The 21,908-nt window shown below is 41.2% G+C and overlaps 1 protein-coding gene across 1 annotated transcript in view; it reads left to right on the top strand.

The window, feature by feature from the left end:
- The window catches only part of adam12b (ADAM metallopeptidase domain 12b), a 77,514-nt gene that overhangs the window by 31,277 nt on the left and 24,329 nt on the right, over window positions 1-21,908 (top strand). Inside the window, 8 exon segments of the mRNA XM_061087433.1 lie at window positions 5,276-5,354; window positions 8,743-8,819; window positions 10,012-10,201; window positions 10,957-11,022; window positions 11,790-11,861; window positions 12,748-12,917; window positions 13,810-13,894; window positions 16,549-16,697. Of these exon segments, the coding sequence (XP_060943416.1) occupies window positions 5,276-5,354; window positions 8,743-8,819; window positions 10,012-10,201; window positions 10,957-11,022; window positions 11,790-11,861; window positions 12,748-12,917; window positions 13,810-13,894; window positions 16,549-16,697 (888 nt within the window).

The raw sequence follows: 21,908 nt of genomic DNA, 5'->3' as shown, positions 1-21,908 counted from the left end.
GATGCAGACTGCAAGGCTATAGATACCTCACACTTATCTGACAGCATTTATCATACACAGTAATACGGTCACCTTTCACTGGAGTGCTGCAGCGTGATCAGGAGAGTGGTTCACTACAATATACAGTAGGTACCTGCTGCACATCAGCATTATCACAATGTCTCTCCTGTAAGATATGTGCTTTCTATGTGACAACAGTATCTGATCATCACCAGCGTCCTACTCCCCCAAGGAGAAGAATCACTTGACCTCACTGTCACTTGCTATCATTACAACTTATTACTTTCTCTCACTTGTGCTCCACGCAGCTTATATTCTTCAACAAGTCAAGCAGGCATGAAAGAAATCTTATGGCCCGTGATGTAGATCAAACAGGGAAAATGTCCTTTGAATATATTATCAGGCGTATGTATTTCACCATGAATGAAGAGCACTGTGTCACTATCCCATCATGCATCATTCATCTTCGCTTTCCCATGTAGCGAGCCTTGTTTCCCTCTGCGTTTTTTATTTTTTACTGATGTGATGACTTCACCCGCCTCCGGCTCCACAGCACACAGAGGATGTTGTTTGATTGAGTGAACTCTCTTGGTGATTGCACGGCAAAAGGTTTTTTATCATTTGTATCGGAACTGAATATCTACAATGAAGTGGACGCAAGTTGTAGCACAACTTACTCATCACTGTAGCAGGGACGCTCTGGGTTTTGAATTCTCGTTGGTCTGAGTCATTGGTGCACAAGTACCTTCAGGGTCTTTCTGCGTCTTTAATCTGTAGAAATCAGTCGTCTTTATTGGTTTTCAACAGAACCAGAACTGAACTGTGTTTTAAGATCTGTTACCCTTTGTGAACTTACTGCAGAATGATTTAAAAAAAGAAACAAGCTGCTGTCTCTGTGACTTCAAACTAAGCAAAGAGCAATTCAAACTCATTAAGGGGCCTTCATCTTTACTTTGGTCAGCCAATATTTAAATAGGCTTGGCCCATCAGGCTGCTTGTTTGATATCGGTCTGCTGCCTGCTGGAGCGTTTATGTTGGGAAACTCTACTCTGCTCCTTCATTAATGGGACTTTTGAAACTTGGACGCTTGGTCAATCGGTCGATCCAGTCCAAACTGAAGAATCTTTACATGTGGATTAGCACCAAACATTCATGCCTCCAGAGGATTTGATGAGTTTGATGATCCCCTGACATCAAGTGCCACTATATTTATAGAGTTTCATGTGTTTGGGGAGGTATCAAATGGGGACAGCCTAGTCGTGCTGCTGTTGGTCTAAAAATGCGGCTCATAAAGGATGCGGCCCCCGAATTGAAACACGCCAACAGTCTTTCAAAGCTGCTAGCTCTACTTCTAGCATGCTAGCATTTCAGTGAGACAACTCAGCTGAACATTTGTCACGGATAAAACTGTAAACAGGCCTGCTACCAAACTGATATATGTTCAGTGACGTTAAGTTGACTCCTGTAAAGAACAAATTCACGCAGGGACTTTTTGCGAGCTTCAGTGTTGTGTTTGTTTTCAAGAGAAGTTTTAATGTACATGATTCATCTTTTATGAAGCCAGAGAAATGAAGGAGAACACTCCCTTATTTTTGCAGTTCAGGGGATTTTTGCAGTTCCCTCGTCTGCGTCTCTCCCTGGTTGTTGTACGCTCCAGTGCACTCGCCACAGCCAAGCCTAAGCTGAAGGGACACTGAGCTCTATGTAAATCAATTTGGGACGCAGCCATATGTGGAAATAGAATTAGACTTGTTAACCACACCTCTTTAGTTCCTCTCCTCTTCTTCGTCTCTCTTCCTCGTTCTGTAGTCGTCGGCTCTTTTCTGACTCGGGCGTACAGTACTATAAGCAGCAGCTATAGGAAGGGTTAGGCTTGTGGGGCAGAGGGGATTAAAAGAAATCACTGAAGTTAGCAGTCTTCAAAGGAAGCAGAAAGACTCAGAGAGGAGCCACATTTCTCTCAAACGGTTTCATGCTCAAGGGGCTTTGTATAATGGCAAATTATTACATGAGGCATGGAGTCGCGTATATGCAAATGAGGCCCAGCGCTTTAAATTTGCACAGAACATTGCACTCTCCGGATGCATGAGAAAAAGACATTATTAAAAACAGCGATTCATGTAAACAGCGTGTGACACTTCGAGCTTCGGCTACATTGATTATGCTGTCGTACAGCGAGTCTGTGGCTGCCAGGTTTGATTTGTTCTATTTCAAACAAAACTCATAAAAAAACGTGAGCACGGTGCAGCAGCGGCAATCGTTCTATCTGCCATAATTTCAGATATGACAGAGAGTCGTATACCTGGTAAAGAAAAAAAGAGGTTGGATTTTTGTGGGGGCCGATTTAACGAGTTTCTCTGCTGTGTCCTTGTCTGTATTGTCCCTGCGTCCCAGTCATATCCCTGCCTGACATTCATTTATTGTCGTAGAGGATGAGGTATATGTCAGTAATCCATTTATGAGATGAAAAAAAGTTCATTGCAATAATATGATGAATGTTCCGAGAAAAAAATACGTGAGCGTCTTTGATTTCGAAGCACTTACCTACTTGTAACTCTTACTCCTTCTTATCAGGAGTGTAAAGCATGGACAACATACTCGCCTCTGTAATGTGAAAACTCTTCCTCTGGCTTTCGGGTTCAGCAGTAATTCATTCTGCAAATTAATAGTCAAAAAATCTCATTAACTGAAAAGCAGATTGTATAATGGTGAATAAAAAATGATGGTTAGATTATTTTTTAGGACAAATTTTATGGCTCAACTAGGTGCTATTATTGAACACCTCATTCATCACAATTAACCTGTGCAACGATTAGCGTGGTGAATCATTAGTTAGATGTTGGACTGTGTGTAATGAAGCGTAACACACATAGGAGCACTGAATCAATTGGTACTCGAGCAATTAAAGGAGATTCATGCAAGTTTGATAAAGAAAAATGCAAAAAGAAAGATAATCAGCTTATTCTAAGGTTTCTGGCCGTCGCCATCATGTTCCACTTGTTGAGTTCAGGCCTTTGTTAAAAAAAACACCCGTCAGAAGCTCTGCGTTTCTGCTCCATTCGGAAATTACCACCCACCTGCCTTTTATAACGTAGCTGAGGAAAATTCAAAGCACCACTTGAAGAATTCACACTGAGCTGCAGCCATATTCACACTAATTCTCATCCGCCCCAATTTCCATCTAAATTGCAGTTCATTTTGTTTTGTTCCTCTTGACAGAAAAGCGGGATGGAGGAGGTAGATTTTGTTAAGAAAAGAGGTTGTAATCACTTGAAAGAATTAGGGTATTCAGAGAGAAACTGCTTTGTCGCTCTCCTTCGTTACTGTCGCTCAGAAAGAACCCGACCACCACATCCTGGCTGCAAAAATAGTCAAATTCTTAACTTTTATTGCGAGTACACACACGCCGAGGAGATTCAAATGGTTGTTGTGGCTCCGACAGCTTAGATTTATTTTTCTGTTCTGCGCTGCTGATCATCATTGGGGTCATTTTCAGATGCATGAGATACACAACCCACAGAGCTGAAAGGAAACCAGCGAGGGCAGACGAGACTCTCCTCAGACACACAGTTAACATCCGTGGCCTAAATAAACTCTGTGTGCTCTTGCCAAGGAGTTGATTACCGGCAGATTCCACCGTGTAAAAGCCACGGCTTTACCACTGCAGCGTCGCGGCATCAGGGGCCACGCTCGTTGCCCTAAGCTGGCTTTCCCAAACGTGCCACCAAAATGTAGCACGGGAGCTTTCGCAGGGAATTACCACTCACACGACATAAATCCAGACTTTACTACAAATGGATATTTTTTATTGGAGCATTTTGTTTTTTATTTTTCGACGAAAACATCTGTATCTGTAGTGGCTGTTTATCACCTTTTAAATGCTGCATCTGTTAAGTGTGAGGACGTATAGTTTGTGATTCTTCTTCTTTTTTATTAAGCGCACACTCTCCTCTGATGTGTCATCCATTTTTAATGAGACACACCGGCCTCTTTAAAGTGATTACAGGCTGCTGGATTATCAGATTTGGTTTAGAGCGTGCTAATGGCATGCTAAGGCACGTTAAAGAGATAATAAGTATTTAATGAAGTTAAACGTGCTCAGGCCCGGGCTACAGAGGACTGATGCCCTTTTTTTTTAACACGTCATAAAAAATGAATGTCCACTTAAGACATAAAAGATGAGATATATAACGTATATAAAAAAGTACCATATTGGCTTCATGTTAAAGACTCAGGTTCAGTTTTATTGGTAGGTGCATGCTGTGGGGGACGCTGCATCATTGTGGGATATGAAGGATTCCCCTTGCAATTTGGACAGACATCGTATTCCAGTTTTTTTAAGACGCTGTCAATCTCCTCTTGTGAACACAAAGAGTAGTCAGCTCAATTAACCAGCCCGAGGTGATATTATGCTCTGAATTCTCCGTTTCAAACATACATGCACATGCTTTGTCCACGGTGCCGTGAGACGACGTATTTGGGACAAAAATCTGGAGACATGTCACAGACGGAGCTGTTGAAGTAAACTGTCACTTTTCAGTTTCTTGGACTCGCTGTTACCTTCTTGCTAAGCTTCCTCCCTCTCTCTTGCACTCTCTGTGGCCCTTTTTTTAACACACACACACACACACACACACACACACACACACACACACACACACACACACACACACACACACACGCATGCATTCACAACCATTCGCACACATCCTGAGATCATCCCGCCTGATGTCAGTGTGATTATGCATCTGCAAAAAGATGGGTGTTCCTACTGCTCATTTGTAAATGCTTGGGGTGGGACTCACTATGTCCATCTGTTATTGGCTCAAGGAGGGAAACACTCACACACACACACACACACACACACACACACACACACACACACACACACACACACACACACAAACAAGCACTGACATGCAGTGTAAAATATGTGCAAAAATACACACACAGATATGCGCAGACACCAATGCACAAAATAATTACCTCAGCAGGGATTCTAGTCGTGCTCAATGCCAGGGAATTCAAGGATGCGTACAAATTACCTAATACATTTGTGAAATAAAAATAAGCCCCAAAATACTGAAGCGTTTTTTATTAGCATCAACAATTTCCCCCCAAATCCTCCGAATCAACATGGGATGAATGTGAAAAGTCAAATAAGGTTCAAGTTTCATTGTGTATGGTTTTTTGTTGGAGTCACAGCTGTGATAAAAGTACCTGAGTGTTTCATGTGTCTTCTTCTTCTTTTGTCATTTTTTTGTTCTCTTCTCAGGGGTCTTTTTGCGAGCCATTACACGGAGACACATTACCGAGACGATGGAAGTGCAGTCACCGGTGCTCACAACTTCACGGTACGGTGGCACTGGAGTGCTTTTGATATTTATGGTGAGGTTGACGTGCGGTGATTGTCTGCAGGTTGCCCTGCAAAATGGACCCTGACCTTTATATTTAATTGTTTCGTCTCTGTTTTATTTACTTATGGAGGTTCAGTATTATAGATGATAATCTACACTGAATCTAATGAATTTATAAAAAAAGGGTAAGTATGTGAAATGAGCTAGTGTGTACTTAAAATCGTTGCCTCTGAAGTTACGTTTGTTTGTTAGTTATTAAATATGATAATGCAAAAACTACTCAATCAATTTCCACGATATATTGTTGAGGGTTGGGTCATATCCCATTGTGTGGACATGGATCGGGGCAGATCAAGGATTTATCTTTTTACACTTTCTCTACCCTGGGGAAACATGGCGTTTAAAAAAATGTGATATTTTTAGGGGAGTGATGTTTATGAGTTTGTGCAATTTGGTGCAGATCCAAATAAAAATCTGCAGATCCAAATAAAAATGTGCTCTTCTGAGTGCTTTCATACAGTTTTATTCTTTTTTTGACCCAGTGTATATTTGAAAGCCTCTGAGCAGGACAGCTATCCTGTGGCCTATTTGTTGATAAGCCGTGTTTTATGCCGGCTGTTTTTAAGCCAATAGTTCCATCAGGATTTTATTATGGAATCCCCTAGATGGCTGATCTATTCTTTTTGTATTCTATTTTTCTGCTTGCTACCAACGAGCCTGATCCTCTGAAAATGAAAATGAAGACTAATGTTCATTTTTAATTTCTATTAGTTATCAAGGCTCGATGGCAGAAATCAGTTTATGTGGCTCATAAACACAAATTGATTTTTCCAATGAGGGTGTTTTTAGTTGTACTCAGGTAGACACAGAGTTTAGTGTCAGGTTGACGTTTCACTAGCCCCAGGGATAACAACTCCATGTGGATGCACAAACCTGGGATGTGTGACTTTGAAAAGCTTTCTGTGGTTTATAGCACAGCTCACAGTCTCCTGTTAACAATCACTGTTAAACTGAGCAGCAACGGTTTGTCAGGGCACTCACAGCTCGGAGGAGAAATGTTTGGTTCGTCTCTTTCCTGCTAAACTATATGGGAACAGTGTTTCTCTCTCATACCTTAAGTGGGAGTCTGCTACAGGGACTGCATCATGCTGTCATATAGATCAACTGTATTGTCTTAGATAAGCTTCACGCAGCTGCTCACTTTCAGTACATGTGAATTCAGCAAACAGTCATGTGTGACAGACATGTACTGTAAATAAATTCGATAAATTATCTGATAAGACAAAAGAATCAGGGTTAATGAAATGATTTTGAGATTAAGAGCACATGCCTCCAATCACACTGAACCTCACACATTCAGAAATATCCGTTCTCTAAACATGCACATTAGATCAAAGGAAATTCTCTAAATGTTAAAGAAAGTTGAAGCCAAGATTGAAAGGTTTCTTTCTTGGTTTTTATCTTCCATCGTTCAGTGAAGTTTCATGGATGTCTCTTCAGTAGCTTTTGTTGACAAACAAGTAACAAACAAACAAACAAACAGTACAGGGGTGAAGACAAAACCTTGTTGGCGAAGGTAAAACAAATTAAACAGAAGCTGTAAAATTATGTGCAGACATTGTTTAAATCCACAGAACTTTACTTAAGTCTCCAAAAATGAGTTTCACTAAATCTAAGTAAAAACCAAGAAGAACTCGAGTAAGAAATTATATAGCTTAACTGAAGAGTTGGAATCGAACCATACAATACTTTTGAATTACAAAAAATCTGATAATGATGAAGATTATTGTATTTCTAACCTTAAAGATGAAAATAAAAAGGGAGAACTACATGTTCATTGTGATAAAATGTATTCCTTATTTGTTCTGCTGATTGCAGCTTCAGTAAATCTTACTTTTTCTCTTTTTAAACCATTTGACTTCTATAAAAGTGTCCCACACACTGAGTGTAACTGAGAAAACCAATCACTTTTACTGCCTGCTGTTTTCTTTTATGAAAGGTGAACTAATCTAGGTCAACCGTAGCCTAAGAACAGAGCCTTTCACAGCCGCGCTATTTTTACACATAATGTTATGAATCTTAATTCCATCCCAACCTGGCTCAGTAACTCGTACTGTTCTCGCCACAGAAGTAAGTCTAAATAGAGAAGTATTTCCTCCCTAAGTTTAATATCTGGAATGAGAAAGATCGGACTAATGACGGTTGATTTAAGAGGACGGAGTGCTGCCCGACAGTAACTGCAGCTCTGTATTTCCGACAGGAGTCGTTTGCTCTGCACAGGGCTTCCCTCTGTGTTTCAGAAGCCTGACTCGTCCCTGTTCCCTTTAATGGGGAAGGAAAAACAATTACCATATTACTGTCACCTCTCATCAGTTTCGGTTTCCCTGCTTCTCCCTTAAACTGTGTCGGCTGCATTCATTTAAAATGTCCTGTTTGTTCATTGGGGGAAGAAGAGAGAACTCTGCTCTACAGAGCATGCTGATTTAAAGGACTACATCAGCACACTGCTACTGTTTCTTGTCCGGTTTTTGCTCTTTTATCAGGTCCAGTATAAATTAATACATAAATAATTAATTAAATGAATGAAAAAAATACACAAACTTTACAATGAAAAAGACTATTAACCTCCCATTTAGAGGACAACCCAAGAAAAAGTTGCATATCCAACGATCACACCACTAAAACTAGTTTGGCTTTAGGCTACATCTTTAAGTTCTTGTTTGAAAACAGCATTTTCCAACTCAAACGATCTCTGTCCACTCAAGCGTTTTGGCTCCTTATAAATTTCATTCCCCGTCCATACTCATACATACATCACATGACAGTTTTCTGGAGTAAAAGCTTGTCAGCAGTCAATGTATCAACAACAGTTGTTAGCAAAGTCAACAGGGTCACTAGTGTTTGTAATTGATCATCCATGACGCTGGTAGTTGTCTTCCGGACAGGGGTCACGAGGTAGAACCCTGACGAATCAGTGAAGGCTACGTTGTGACCTAAAATACCTCAATCTGCCCGTCAAGTCTTAAATGCTGCCCTGGGGGTTTCAAACAAAAACAGGGGACAGGCGTATCTGTAGGTTTGATGCATTTCAGATAGACAGATAGATAGATGTACTTTATTGATCCCAAATTGGGAAAGTTATTGTATTATGTTTATTTTAAACCCCCCAAAAAATAACATGTAGAACTTGATTCATGAAATGAATTAGTAAATTCAGAAATAAATTAGTAGAGAAATAGTCTTTCTCTTTGCAAAATATTTATTTATTTAATCATAGATAAAGCTACAGCTACAGGAAACGGGACGAACGTCTTTTAAAATAAGTTTTAAATGAAATCATGCAGTGGCTAAATCTTTTTCTTTGCATGAAACTTCCCATTTCCAGAATAACTGCTACTACCACGGGGAGGTGCAGGCCCACCCGAACTCTGACGTCACCCTCAGCACCTGCTCGGGCCTTCGGTAAGAAGCATCGCCTGCATTTTGTATTCGAGCAGCATCTCATCGCTGACCTTTAGGTGCTATTTGCCACAGCAATGTTTATATTTGCTTAAGTCGCTCTACACAGGAGCAAATAACTCTCCAGACCCCTTAAGCGCGCTGTCAGTAAGTTATTGTGTGACTACAGAATAGAAAATGTCACACCTCATTGTCTTCTGTCCACAGAGGCATCCAGTAAATATCCGCTCTCGTTTTGACAGTAATAGGCGTCTCACTGGTGCTAATGACCAAGCACAGCTGAGAGATTTTAGAATTGGGCATCAGCCAAGACTCGACGAACACAGTGTTGTCTTCTGCTTCATTAAACAGTGAGGAATTATTTTCATAAAAATGAAGACGTTTAGTTCTTCATGATGATCTCTCATCGATGCAGCAACTGTTAATGACAAAGAAGATTCAAGTCATTGACTCTGAAATTGGAGATGTGGTAATTTCGCAAGTACACATAAGGAAGATGATGTGTGTAATAATGCTGAACGTATTTGTGACTACTTGTGATGAGGCTGGTGTTTACACTGCAAAAAGTGGAACTCAAGTTAGATGAAATATCTGACATCAAGGCAATTTGCTTATGTTGCCTCTGACAAGGTAGTTTTTATGTTTATAAAAATGTATAAACCATCGCTTCTCCCAGTAAGCCACAACAACTCACTCAGGTTTGACTTGACTTAAACTCTGTAATACTTATTTTCTCTCTTTGCAAAGTGCCTCCCTACCCCCCGTTTACACTGTACACATTCTGTTTACATTGTGTGATTTCAATTTTTTCTATTTTCTTGTGTTTATATTGCATGTTGACTTATTCTATCGTCATATTTAGCTTAGCTTAGCGCAGTTTATCTTAGCTTATCCTAGCTTTTTTTTGTTCTTTGTCATAATTATAATTATGTTTACAATTTGGGTGTTTCTTCAAATAACCAAAACAATATATATATTCTTTATTATTTAACTGAGAGTTGAGTTTTTGCAGTGTATAGAAGCTGTTTGCCAAGTTAAAGAAAAATGTTGGAAGTTTCACCCGGCCTCAGTCACAGTGGGTTGAGGGCCACCTCAGCTGTCACATATTCCATTAGAGAGAGATGTAGTCAATCAAATTCTGCATTTGAGAGATTGGATTTGCTTTGTTTTAAAACCTTCGCTGCTGTGTCTGCAGAGGCTTCATCGCACTTGAAAACAAGACATTCATCATTGAGCCGGCGTCTGGCCAAAGTGACGGTTCCCACTTCATCTACCGAGTGGAAGAACTCCGACTCACCCCGGGAGCCTGCGGCCACGGCTTCAACATGTCGTCTGTTGCTCCTGAAAACCACATCAAGAGCCCCTTCCAGTCCTTCCACACCAGGGTGAGACAGGAACCATGATGTCTTTATGACACGTCTTGCATAAGAGTCATTGGATATTATTATCAACATGAGCATATTGAGTGGTATTTATTTGTCAAACGATTCTGCGACGTAAGGCTAAGATTAATTGGTGAAAAGATGAATGGGCTGTTGACCAAAGATGCACAAACTGGCCAGCAGAGCAGTTTGGACCCGTTCCCTCAGGGTGTTGCCTTGGGCTCGCCACTCGCTCTCTCTGCGCTTAGAGCCCGACGCTGAGGGGCCGTGCAGGAGGTTTGGCCGAGATTGCGTGGAGCAGGTGCAGGATCCATCTGCCCCTATGTCCAGGCATTAAGAACTCCATTTGCGTTAGGATGTGAAAGTTACTGTACTTAATGACCCCTGTCTGGGATTTGATAATACCTTATAATTGCTTGATTTTATTGAGTCAGTTTATTTTATCCTGTTCAATCTTGTAAAGCACTTTCTAACTTTATTTTGAAAATTGTGATACAAATAAATTTATATTTAATAATGATAAGAAATAACAATATTATCAATATTATTATATTTACTGTACAGATATAAGATTTTATAATCTAATTCTCAGCAAAATGGCAAATATATATATATATATTTTTCCCAAAACGTAGATCATTTTTTTTACGGTTAATCTTAAGGTTTATATTTGTAGGTCAGTTGTGTGTCTATGATATTTACTTGTGTTGAAAGTGTGAAGTGCATTTCTAACCTGCAGTGTCTGTGTTTTACTTCAGCATAAAAGACACGCTCAGAAGACGACAAAGTACGTGGAGCTGATCATTGTTGCAGACAACAGAGAGGTAATGTACCTGCCTTCCTTCCATTCATGAAAAACTGTTTGTCCCACAGCAGCAACACGCTGAAACCTTAGCAACCCTTCATACAGCAGGAGAAAAAAGAGGAGGGTAAGCTGTAGTAACGGTAGAGCAGGTCCCACTGGGGCTGCAGAATTAGGTCAGTGTGCAGCGAGTGGTGTGGTCTGGTGGCAGCGGCTCCGTTCTGACAGGAAGAGCTGAGCGATTCCCCAGCGGAGCAGACAGGAAACAGGAAGAAGCCGCGTGGATGCAGAGGAGTCTCCCGTAAGCGCTGATGATTCTCATGGTGGGGTTTCCTCCCGCCTCCGACCTGTATAGAAAGGAGAGGAAATGACAGAGAATAGGGGATCAAGCATTATGTCAGGCTCAGACTTCAGGGCCAGAAGCTTCGCAGGTGGATGCACAGTGGGGTGGAAATGGGAGGTTGGGACTTAGCTGCAGTTTGGATTCACAGCTTTCAGATCTGCCAATATACCTTCTCCCTGCGGCCGTGCCATTCGTCTCTCCAACGCGAGGAGATTTTCCCAGATCCAGATGGTCACAGCTTGACAACCTGCCTAACACACACTAAAACATTTTGCGTGTTCAGGTTCTGAGCTTGTCATTCATACAAAACACTGCCTTTACCTCTGGTTTAGTGGATTTTCCTTTAGTTCTGAAAATGGCTGTAATCATTTCTGTATTCATGCAAAACGACTGTAGGTGCAAATGTTCCACTTTCTCCCTCTGATTACATGTCATTTTGTTTGCAGTTTCAGAAACAGGGGAAGGACGTGGACAAGGTGAAACAGAGACTGGCAGAGATTGCCAATTATGTGGACAAGGTAAAACATCCTCTCCCCAGTGCACGGGAGAGAATAAATCACTACTTTTAAAATAGAAATATTGCTGGCAGCAGAGATTAATGGGATGACTGTGATATATTAACGTCCTACTAAAGCAGCTGCTTTGAGTCTGTCTGAAACCTCTGCCAGAGACTTATAGCGGGGAGATCCAGTAGGAACAGATGGATTTACTTGAGGGAAGCATGGTCAGAGACATGGAAAAGACATGCTCCCATTATGTGAAACACATGAAAAGAGACAGATCTCACTGATGCACACTGGGGGAATTTGAAGTTTCCATAATGAAACGTAATGTAATTCAGTGAAGTGAGCAACCAAAGGTAAAAGGTTGCGACAGTTTCTCCCACGTGTTTAAAAGTCGTTTGATCAGTCATGTAATCTAAGCTCCATAAGTCCCCTGACCTTTTTATTCACCCTGAGGCTGTGGTCAAATTGTCATTTTCACTCAGGAGGATTCCTAATGCAGTGAAATGACCTGGAAGTGTCTCAGCAGCAAGAAATTAGCTGTTTGAATTCTCTAAATGCTGAAGAAAAGAGCTTCAACGCTTCCTATCTTATCTCCTTGGATACGATAGGAAGCCATCTCGCGGCAGCAACAGTGCTGACCCACATAAATCATCATCGTGCACCTGTTTGATTCTTGTGACAAACCTGATGGAAAGCATCACATGTCCACCCTTTAACCACAGACTTTTTAAAATTTACATCCACAAAATTGGCAAAATTGAAAAGGCTTATGTCTCCTTAAAAGAAGCCAGCAGGATTGTCCTTCACATCTCCTTCTGACCTCATGATGTTTAATATCAGGGTCAAGGAATAGTGGTTAGGAAAAGAGATTTTATTTTACCAATATGCTCCCCTTCAGTTCTACAGAGCCCTGAACATCCGGGTGGCCCTGGTGGGCCTGGAGGTGTGGAGTGACTCTGATAAATGCCCCGTCACCCAGGACCCCTTCAACACGCTGCACGAGTTCCTGGACTGGAGGAAAGTCAAGCTGCTGCCCCAGAAGCCACATGACAACGCTCAGCTCATAAGGTGGACATTTACTTTATCAGAATACATAAGAGCACGAACAAGCAGCTGTTGGTTTTGTTATATGAACACAAATCCTTCAAGGGCCTTGCTCGCGCTTGTACATCACTCAACACATTAGCTGCAAAGTCCCTTATAATTTGCATTAGTGCGAAACCATTTTTCCAGAGGACGACATGGATTTTTCATACATTGATTTCCTACCCACTCAGCCATTGTCTCCCATTAATTTTACTGCTGTGTGTAAATCATTGCACGGAGATTATAACATCTTGTTTCTGTAAATACATTTTTTCACTGCATGGTTGATGTCAACTTATTGTTTATTTGGATCCCATGTAATTGTCACCATGGCAACGGCTGCTCTCCCTGGGGTCCATGATAAAAATGGATAATCACATGTTTACACCACACACAGTAAATATAGCAGTAGTATTATTGTATTAGATTATTTAGGGCTGCATCGAGTATTTTAACAATCATTTAAAAATATGAATAATCAAAATGTCTCTATTCCAATGGTCCTAAATCCAAAGAAATTTAGTTTACTATCTGTTTATAAGAGAAATATATGGTGATTTAAATGATGAATCAATTGTATTGAATCAATATAAAGACATAAACAGATACATTTTGAAAATATTAAAACTATTTTTTTTAAATTACAAAATTATAAATAAACAGGTATTTTTTTGTTTTGTTTGTTACATGATTTTTTTTTATTGAATTATGGGATCCCTCGTTTATAATTACTGGATAATTCCAGAAAATACTATTTTTAAATTGATAGTTTATGATTATCTTTTTTTTTTCATCTCATTACTCAGACTGAAGAAACACAGTATGAAATTGAAGACTCTTTCCTCCTGTAACATCTGTCCTCTGTCCCCGGCAGCGGCGTTTACTTCCAGGGCACCACCATCGGCATGGCCCCCATCATGAGCATGTGCACGGCCGAGCAGTCTGGAGGCATTGTCATGGTGAGTATTAAACCCGCTCGCTGCTCCCACCCTGCCTCCAACCTCCTCTTCCTCTGTGCAGCCTGATTGTATCAGCGTGCGCATTGTTCAGATTCAGCAGGCTAATACAATCCAGACATGATTTACACAGAGGAGGTGTTTGTTGTTTGCTGAGAAGGGGCCGTTACAGACAGGTTTGGCAGGAAGTCGTGTTTTTAAGAGTAATGATGTTTGTACTGGAGCTTCCTCATCAAACACCTGAGAGCTCAAAGGAATATGCAGAGATATACTCTCAGAATGGTTTGTGGTGCAGATACACACACAGGGCCTTGTAAGGTCATTTGAAGACTCACAATATGATTTCTGGAATCTCTGGAATCAAAATGCATTTTTTACACACAGCTGTGCATCCCCCTCCCCCCTCTCTCTCTGTACATTGAATGATTCCACCTAGTGAATTAGCTGCCAGGCTGGCTCCCCTCCCTGCTGTGGCACTTGACATCTATGCCAAATCACAAAGCGGTTATCTGCCCTGTGCCATTAGGTCCCGACCCAGATGTGTACACCCGCCCCTCCCCCCCACACATTAATTGATATGTTTTGCTGCTGGCCATGGTGGAGGCTTCTCCAGATGTTTGTTGTCCCCGTTACTTAAACAGATGGCAGATGATTTGGCCCGAGATTAAAGGGCCCGTGTAACCAGTCAGAGGGCGGCCAGATGAGATGAGCCATTTCTCCAACCTTTCACCACCGTGTGCTAATCAGCCACAAGATCTTTATTCGAGCCACATGTTCTTGCAGCTCATACGTCATAATGTTGTTTATTATAAGTAAAATCACATGGGTGTTTATATGGGAATTCTTAGGTTCAAGCCATGACCGCAAATTGTTTATATCCTGGAAATGGAATCAAAAAAAGACTATCAGGTCATTGCTTGGTTGTTAACCAACACTGTCAAATTCTCCCCATCACAACAACGGCTCATATCTGCTTCAAAGTAATTACTGTGGCTTCTATAAGAGTTTCATCCATTTCTGCTGACCGCCACATTACACTTCTTTTGTGAGGAAGCTTTTAACTGTGAATTAAATGCGCACACACACATACACACACACACACACTGGCACACGCAGGGACGCCCGCTGAGACATATGACGGAGCCAGATGAAGGTTTTCTCATCCCCTCTGTTACGAGGCGGGTGCAGCCAGCGCCCCACGAAGCTGCCCTGTAATCAGAGCGGAAAATAGCTCAGCTTGCCCTCAACTCTGACATATGACCTCGCCCTTCAAAGGAAGCATGTGATTCTCTCATGTACATGGCAGAGAGCAGTGAGAGGTCACAGTGACATGTACAGTTGCCATGTAGGAGGCCGCTTTCACTGGAGATGTGAGCTTTAAATCGCTGAAATATGCTCATCGTTAAGGGTTTACTTGTAAGCTCATTTGATTTGTTTTATATTGTTAATAGGGGTCATTCTGTATCAATCAGCTTAATTCAAGAAGTTACTTTCATGCCATTAGCTTTTTTGCATTTCTCTTTATCGACCGAGCTTTATAACACGACTGGTTTGTTCTGTGTGTTTTTAGGCTTCTCTCTGTTCCTCAGCATAGTTACATGAAACACGCTTCTTTGTGTGGACTTGTAGAGACGTTGACATTTACTTTTATCTTCAGTGAATTATAATTCCAGCAAAAGTAATACATTCAGACAGACTTTTGCTGAGTCTATTCTCAGATTCACAGCTCGGCCAAAATGTCTGATATCAGGAATAGTTTGACATTTTTAGAATTAACACTGGAAAAGTTGCCGGTAGGTGGATTTTATAACCTTTATGTTTCTATTCTTTATGCTAAGCTAAGGCGGATGGAATTAGTCACAGGCTCAATTCACACGCATGAGTTTGGTATCTCTCAGAGAACAAATAAACATGTTTCCCAAAATATCAAAAATAGTCCTATCCTACAGTTTGACCATAAATAAGTAATAAAAGGGATCATACAATAAAGTATATATATATATATAGAGAACATGAATTTAGAAAATAATCGTTTTTGTTCATGTTAAGTAATAAAAACATATATACACGTGTTTTCCGTTGATTCTGCTAAATAAACATTTTCATATCAGGCACCTATTCTTGTCTGAAAACAGGAACAGATTAATCTGTGAAAGGCTAAATCATCGAGCTCCAGTGAAACACACATAAAATGATATTGTGACGTCCATCTCGTCATCTCTTGTCCTGTTTCACTTGGTATTCATTCGCAAAACACTGACTTCATGTCTGAGACGTCTTGGTCTCCTTCTCAACATTTCTGCACAAAACAAGGTGACACTGAAACTTCCACCTCTCGTAATTTTCAGTCTCTGTCTCGTTGGGGGCAGTTGTCTTTTGTCTTTAAAGCTGTACTAGCGAGTCACACATGGGTGGGTTTAGGGAACTGTCTGCTCTGCAGTATCTGCTTTGTACGAATGGGTCTGCAGAGGAAATAGAAGGTCAGATGAATCCAGCTCTCCATGAGGAGAATGAGAAATGGAGGGAGGATGAGGAGGGGGGTTCGGACAGTTACAGGTCTGTCTTGGGGATCCGCAGTTTCTAAATTGCAATATACAAGATTATACATAGCTGGCGTTCTCTCAAGTTCTATTGTGCCCTTTCCCCCCCCCCTGCAGGATCACTCTGAGAACCCACTGGGTGCAGCCGTGACTTTGGCACACGAGCTGGGACATAATTTTGGCATGAACCACGACACCCCGGAGCGCGGCTGTGGCTGCAGGATGACAGTGGATCGAGGAGGCTGCATCATGACTCCCTCCACAGGGTGAGCATCTCATTTATTTCTTTTTCCTAAACTTTCAAGCTTTACGGTTAAAGCACAAGAGAGAATGTGGTCTTCACCAGTGTTGCCCGCGAGTCAGGTCACATTACGCACTTAACGGCGATGAATAATCATGATCCATTACAAGTGAACAACACAAACTGTGGAAAGAAAAACAGCCAACTGTCCAACTGTGTTTTATTTCCCTTGACTTACGTTGTTCGCACAGGAAGTTACAGCAGGGACGGACAAGGTCGCGCGTAAAGTGGATATGACGCAATCAAAAATGCGACCAAAATGAAATGTCCCCTTACCTTAAATAAAATTGTTGATTTCTATGGATTTTATCATTGTTAAATTTTGGATAATGTAAGTACACAAGTCCACATCATAGAATTAGTTGCTTTTAGACATTTTAATGATTGTTATATCTTGTGTGCACGTTAATTAACAGCCATTAAACAATTACCCTTTAAAAGCCTTGTTTCACGCAGCTTCAGGATTAAATTGTTTAGGAATAAACAGCCCAAAAGAAAGATTAATCAAGCGCAACCAGCTGCACAGTTCTGATCATTTTCATCTGCACACGTTGCTCCATTGTTTATGTGTTATTGTTTAAAAGAGGACACACACTCACACACACACTCACACACACACACACACACACACACACACACACACACACAAACACACACACACACACACACACACACACACACACACACACACACACACACACACACACACACACACACACACACACACACACACACTCACACTCACACACATACATTGGCCTGCGACTAAAGCAGCTGCTCTGGTATTCTGCTCGTGTTGCCTGGGTCGCTGAGATAACAGTGCTGCTGCGAGTGATGGACTCTGTGACTGTTAGTAAACAGCGAGCAGATAAGGCGAACCCAGAGCGCAATACCAGATTTCACCCTTGGTCCGGTGCCAGAGTCGGGTTTGTCTGATGGTGAGTCCCTCAAGCCACAGATGAATGTGCTCGGGGTAAATTCAGCAGCGCTCTGAAGAAGAGCAAGAGGAAGAAGAGAGAGGAAAAAGGTTGAAAGACACAGTCGTGATGGTCGTTGAAATCATTTATTGGGTTTTCAAAATGCAAACAAACAAAAAGGAAACAGCTCACAAAGACACACCCACCACACACACACACACACATCAGCACCACCACACATCAACCCCAGTCAACATCTTTCCCAAACACATAATCACATCAATGAGGGTTTAACCATGCATGTTAATGGGGATTGTCCAATTTTCAGAAAAGAAAAGGTTGCCACAGCTCATAAAACTTGCTCTATGCTCATAGAACATGTTTGAGTTTGAAATGTGTCATCACATCCTCTAGCCAGTGTTTATGAGATGGTGGTGGAGGCTTTTTCCATTTGGAGGGAATAAGTCGTGGAGCAAACCCACAACATCAGCGAGGTTCTGCTGTGATCATGGCTGTTAGGAGGTCGGAATCAGAAACTCTGCCACATGTGTATTAAAAACACTTGTTCAAGAAAAACCCCATCGCCGCACACAGAGACAGAACATGTGACTGTTGGTGGCCACATCTTAAGAAATCCAAGTGACAGCAAAAGGAAAAATCTAATTCATGTTATGATTGTTTATGGATGTTTGTGTTAAACACTGCAATCACTGGATAAACTGTATAGTTGTAGGATTCAAACCCCGAACATCAAGGCAAAACAGTTTTATTTATAAAGCCCTTTTTATACACAGAGGTAGATTCAAGGTGCTGCCACACAAAGACAAAATTAAAATACTTCAGTTCTCTGTCAAAAGGCACAACTCAAAACAATTAGTTTTCAAATAGAAGATTTAAAAGAACCGAATAAAAGAGGTAAAGTGAGTTAAAAAGTTTAAGAATCAATAAGGATCTGTATAAAATATCAAAATTAGTTGAAAGAGTAAAATTATACAAATATATAGGTCCATGTCCCATCTGCTAACATGGAGGAGGCAGAGGTTATGTACTGCAGCCAGCCACCAGGGGAGGGTCACAATTCTGACTTTAGTTTTGGAAACTGTTGTGTCGTCCATCTTTATCAGTCTAAGGGGTCAACTGATATAAAGGTTTACAGTATATTATCTTTACTTATAAATCAGCAGCTACACAGTAGAAGTAAACCACAGGTTTCTTGTGAGCACATCTTTCAAAATGCCTCAAAATCTGCCAGAAACACTTGTAACCTGTTCCGGTCGTGTTCCACAAAAACTTAAATACCCTTTTTAGTGTACAAATAAATAAGATGAGGGCACAGGGGTGGGAGGGTCGTAAACGGGGTTTGTTTGCACAGCCATTGGCAACAGTGATCTCATCCTGCTGTTCTCATGCCACAACATTTATTTCTAAGAAATAAAAGAAATCCATAATGCATGTGGAGCAGAGCACCACCGGATTTATTCAGTGTATCTTTTAAACATGCAGCCAGTGAACTGAGGTGACGCCAGTGGCCAGAGATATATGTGCTGATGTCAGACAGGACGAATGACTGATCTGATCAGGACGGACCTGAATGAGTCGCAGCGTTATTAGATTCCTCGCCCCGGCTCCGTCTGCTGCATAATTATGAGATTAGTCAGATTAACAGTTGCGTGAGGTCATCGCTGACCTTTCGTCGTGAAACTGGCTCCTGTGTTTGCTCAGTAAAGGTTGCCGGATAAATCCATACACTGCGGTGCCGTGACATTTTGTCTTGCAATTGTTCTGTTGATACAAAGACTCTGAATATCAATATTTTTCAATTTAACTATTACTATTTTAATTGCGCATTGATCATTGTCTGCAAGTTTGAACCTAGTGAAGACGAATGTAGAATTTTAATGGAGTTAAATGATTGGTTGATCAGTTCCTGCAACAAACAACACAGAAAGACAGGAAGATAACATGTTAACAAATAATACATAGTACAGTCCAGTGCAGTCCAATACAACAGCATTGCAGGTCATTGGAGTTTATTTCTAATTTATGTTATTATTCTTGGACCCCTGTGGAAAATGTCACGTGGTCAAGGAAAGCTGTAAAGGAGTTGGGAGAAGACAACCGCTGTGCAAAAATCCAACTGCACTTACCACTGCAGCTTTTATTAACCTACTAGATCTATAAGAGAAGAGATGCACTCCGGCTGGAGCCAGGATGTCTGTTGACGTTGATGTTGACATTTAAAGCTGCGTCTATCACTATGTTTCGTATTAAAGGATTAGTTGCATGAAGGTAAAAGTCAAGCTTAATTAAAACAACAGTGTGGTGCTAGTGAATTATTAGGCAGTTCAGCATTGGGCTTTAGTTTCTTCCAGCTCATTGTTTTGGTTTTACGTCCAACAGCTTTACAGCGTGATTCTCGTCCAGCTTGTTTTTCCAGATGCAACAACCAGCTGTTTTCATCTCTGATAAACCCGCTGTTTACTACCTACCGCTGGTGAACATTTAGCTGTTATAGAGCCAGATATTTCCCTCAGGAGATGTGGGAGAAAAACAGAGAGAATATTGGATAACGTTCATCAGGTGGCCACAAAATTGACAAAATGCTAATTTAGCTGCTTGATGTGTAAATTAGTTTTTTTTCTGCTAAAGCGTTCCCTATCATGTGTTTACAGTTTATTCACAGCTGCATTTGAGAGGCAAAAAAAAAACAAAATCTAATTTAAAGTTGTAATAATGTTCTTAGATGGATTTCCTTTTTGATGCTCGAGGTGAGAGATATATATTGTGTTCTATATAGTGGTTCTCAACTCCTTTTTGAGTTGCAACCCATCAATATAATAATACAATATATCAACTTAACAAAATAAAAATCACCCTAACCCTAACCCTAACTAACTTTTAGAAACACACAAAAAAAAAACTATATTTTCACCGTCTAAAATGATGTCCTTTTATTTTGAATGTTTTATGTTTTTCTCCACAACAATGTGGCAACCCCACCAATGATCTTGCGGTCGGGAATCAGAGGTCTAGACCATAGACTGAAAAGAAAGAAGGGTGACATAACAGCTCCAAAAAAGTTGCTTCAATATAGATCATAAAATCTGCCTCCTCCGTGTTAGTGAATGGCATGTGGGCCAAACTAAATAGTCATATACATTTTTCTCAAAGATGGTTTCTGTCATTTTTGGTAGTTGTTATCACACTGATGTTTTACTCTAGACATTGTTGTTTAGCTCATAGCGTAAAGTCTGTCACGGTAAATAACCTGCCAGAGTTTCCGATCCAGCTTGAAAGATGAAAATTATGAATTTACACAAGGTATTTCTCTTTTTATTCATATAAGCAAACCTCCTTTGACCCTCAGCCCAGATGCCTTGAGAATATTAAACACATCGTTGTAAAGCAGCGTGGCTGGTTTGACTCTGTGTTTTGGATCCTCTTAGCCTGACTTGCTAATGGAGGAGAGGACAGGCTGCATCTAAATGACGTGATTATCAGTGACGCTGCCAGCTGCAATCAGGGCCAGGGCACAAAGAGGAATCCACAGAGAGGGAGCTTTATGCCTGGATAGACAGACAGGCGGACTGAGGGAGCTGTGGTGTTATCCCCTCTCGTATGTAACACAAAGAGAGGTAGAGGTGAGACTGAGAGACAAACAAGGGAAGGATGACAAAGACAGAATTATTCATGGACATTGGTGACATGTTATGAGCCATAAGACGGAGATTTGTGCCGCAACAATGAGGGGAAGGAGAGAGACGGTGGACATTTTAAAGTGGGGTTGTCTTGTAGAAGTTGAGCTAAGAGTTGCATAACATGAACGTGGGGAGAAAGCTCAAAAGTGCTTTCCTGTGTCTGTATGAGAAACCGGGAAGCTGTGGCAGGACATCGAGGCCAAGAGGTGAACGCTTGGTCCAGACAGTGAGACCGGCCTGTGGCTCTCGTTATTTTCTTGTCTATCTGAGAGTGCACGTGAGGTGAGTCGCTGCCAAATATCATAATGCTGGCAAGGAAGATAGTCGGGTCGCTAGTGGGTAAATGTTTTCTGTAAGTTTAGTGTTTTGCTTTTTTCCTTCCAGATATTTAATCACCATAGGATCCTGCCAGTGTTGCAGCCTAACATTTACTGAAAGGTCAGACGTGTCGCTCCAGCTCAGCTCAAACTAAATGCATGTCAGTCTGCGGGGGGGCTCGGAGAGCAGCACAGACAGTCTGACGTCGGTCTGAGAGCCCGTGAAGAGAGAGAGACCATCGTA

Source organism: Limanda limanda, chromosome 15 (assembly GCF_963576545.1).
Source record: "Limanda limanda chromosome 15, fLimLim1.1, whole genome shotgun sequence".
In the NCBI taxonomy this organism is placed as follows: Eukaryota; Metazoa; Chordata; class Actinopteri; order Pleuronectiformes; family Pleuronectidae; genus Limanda; species Limanda limanda.
This window is presented reverse-complemented; position numbering and strand designations above follow the sequence as displayed.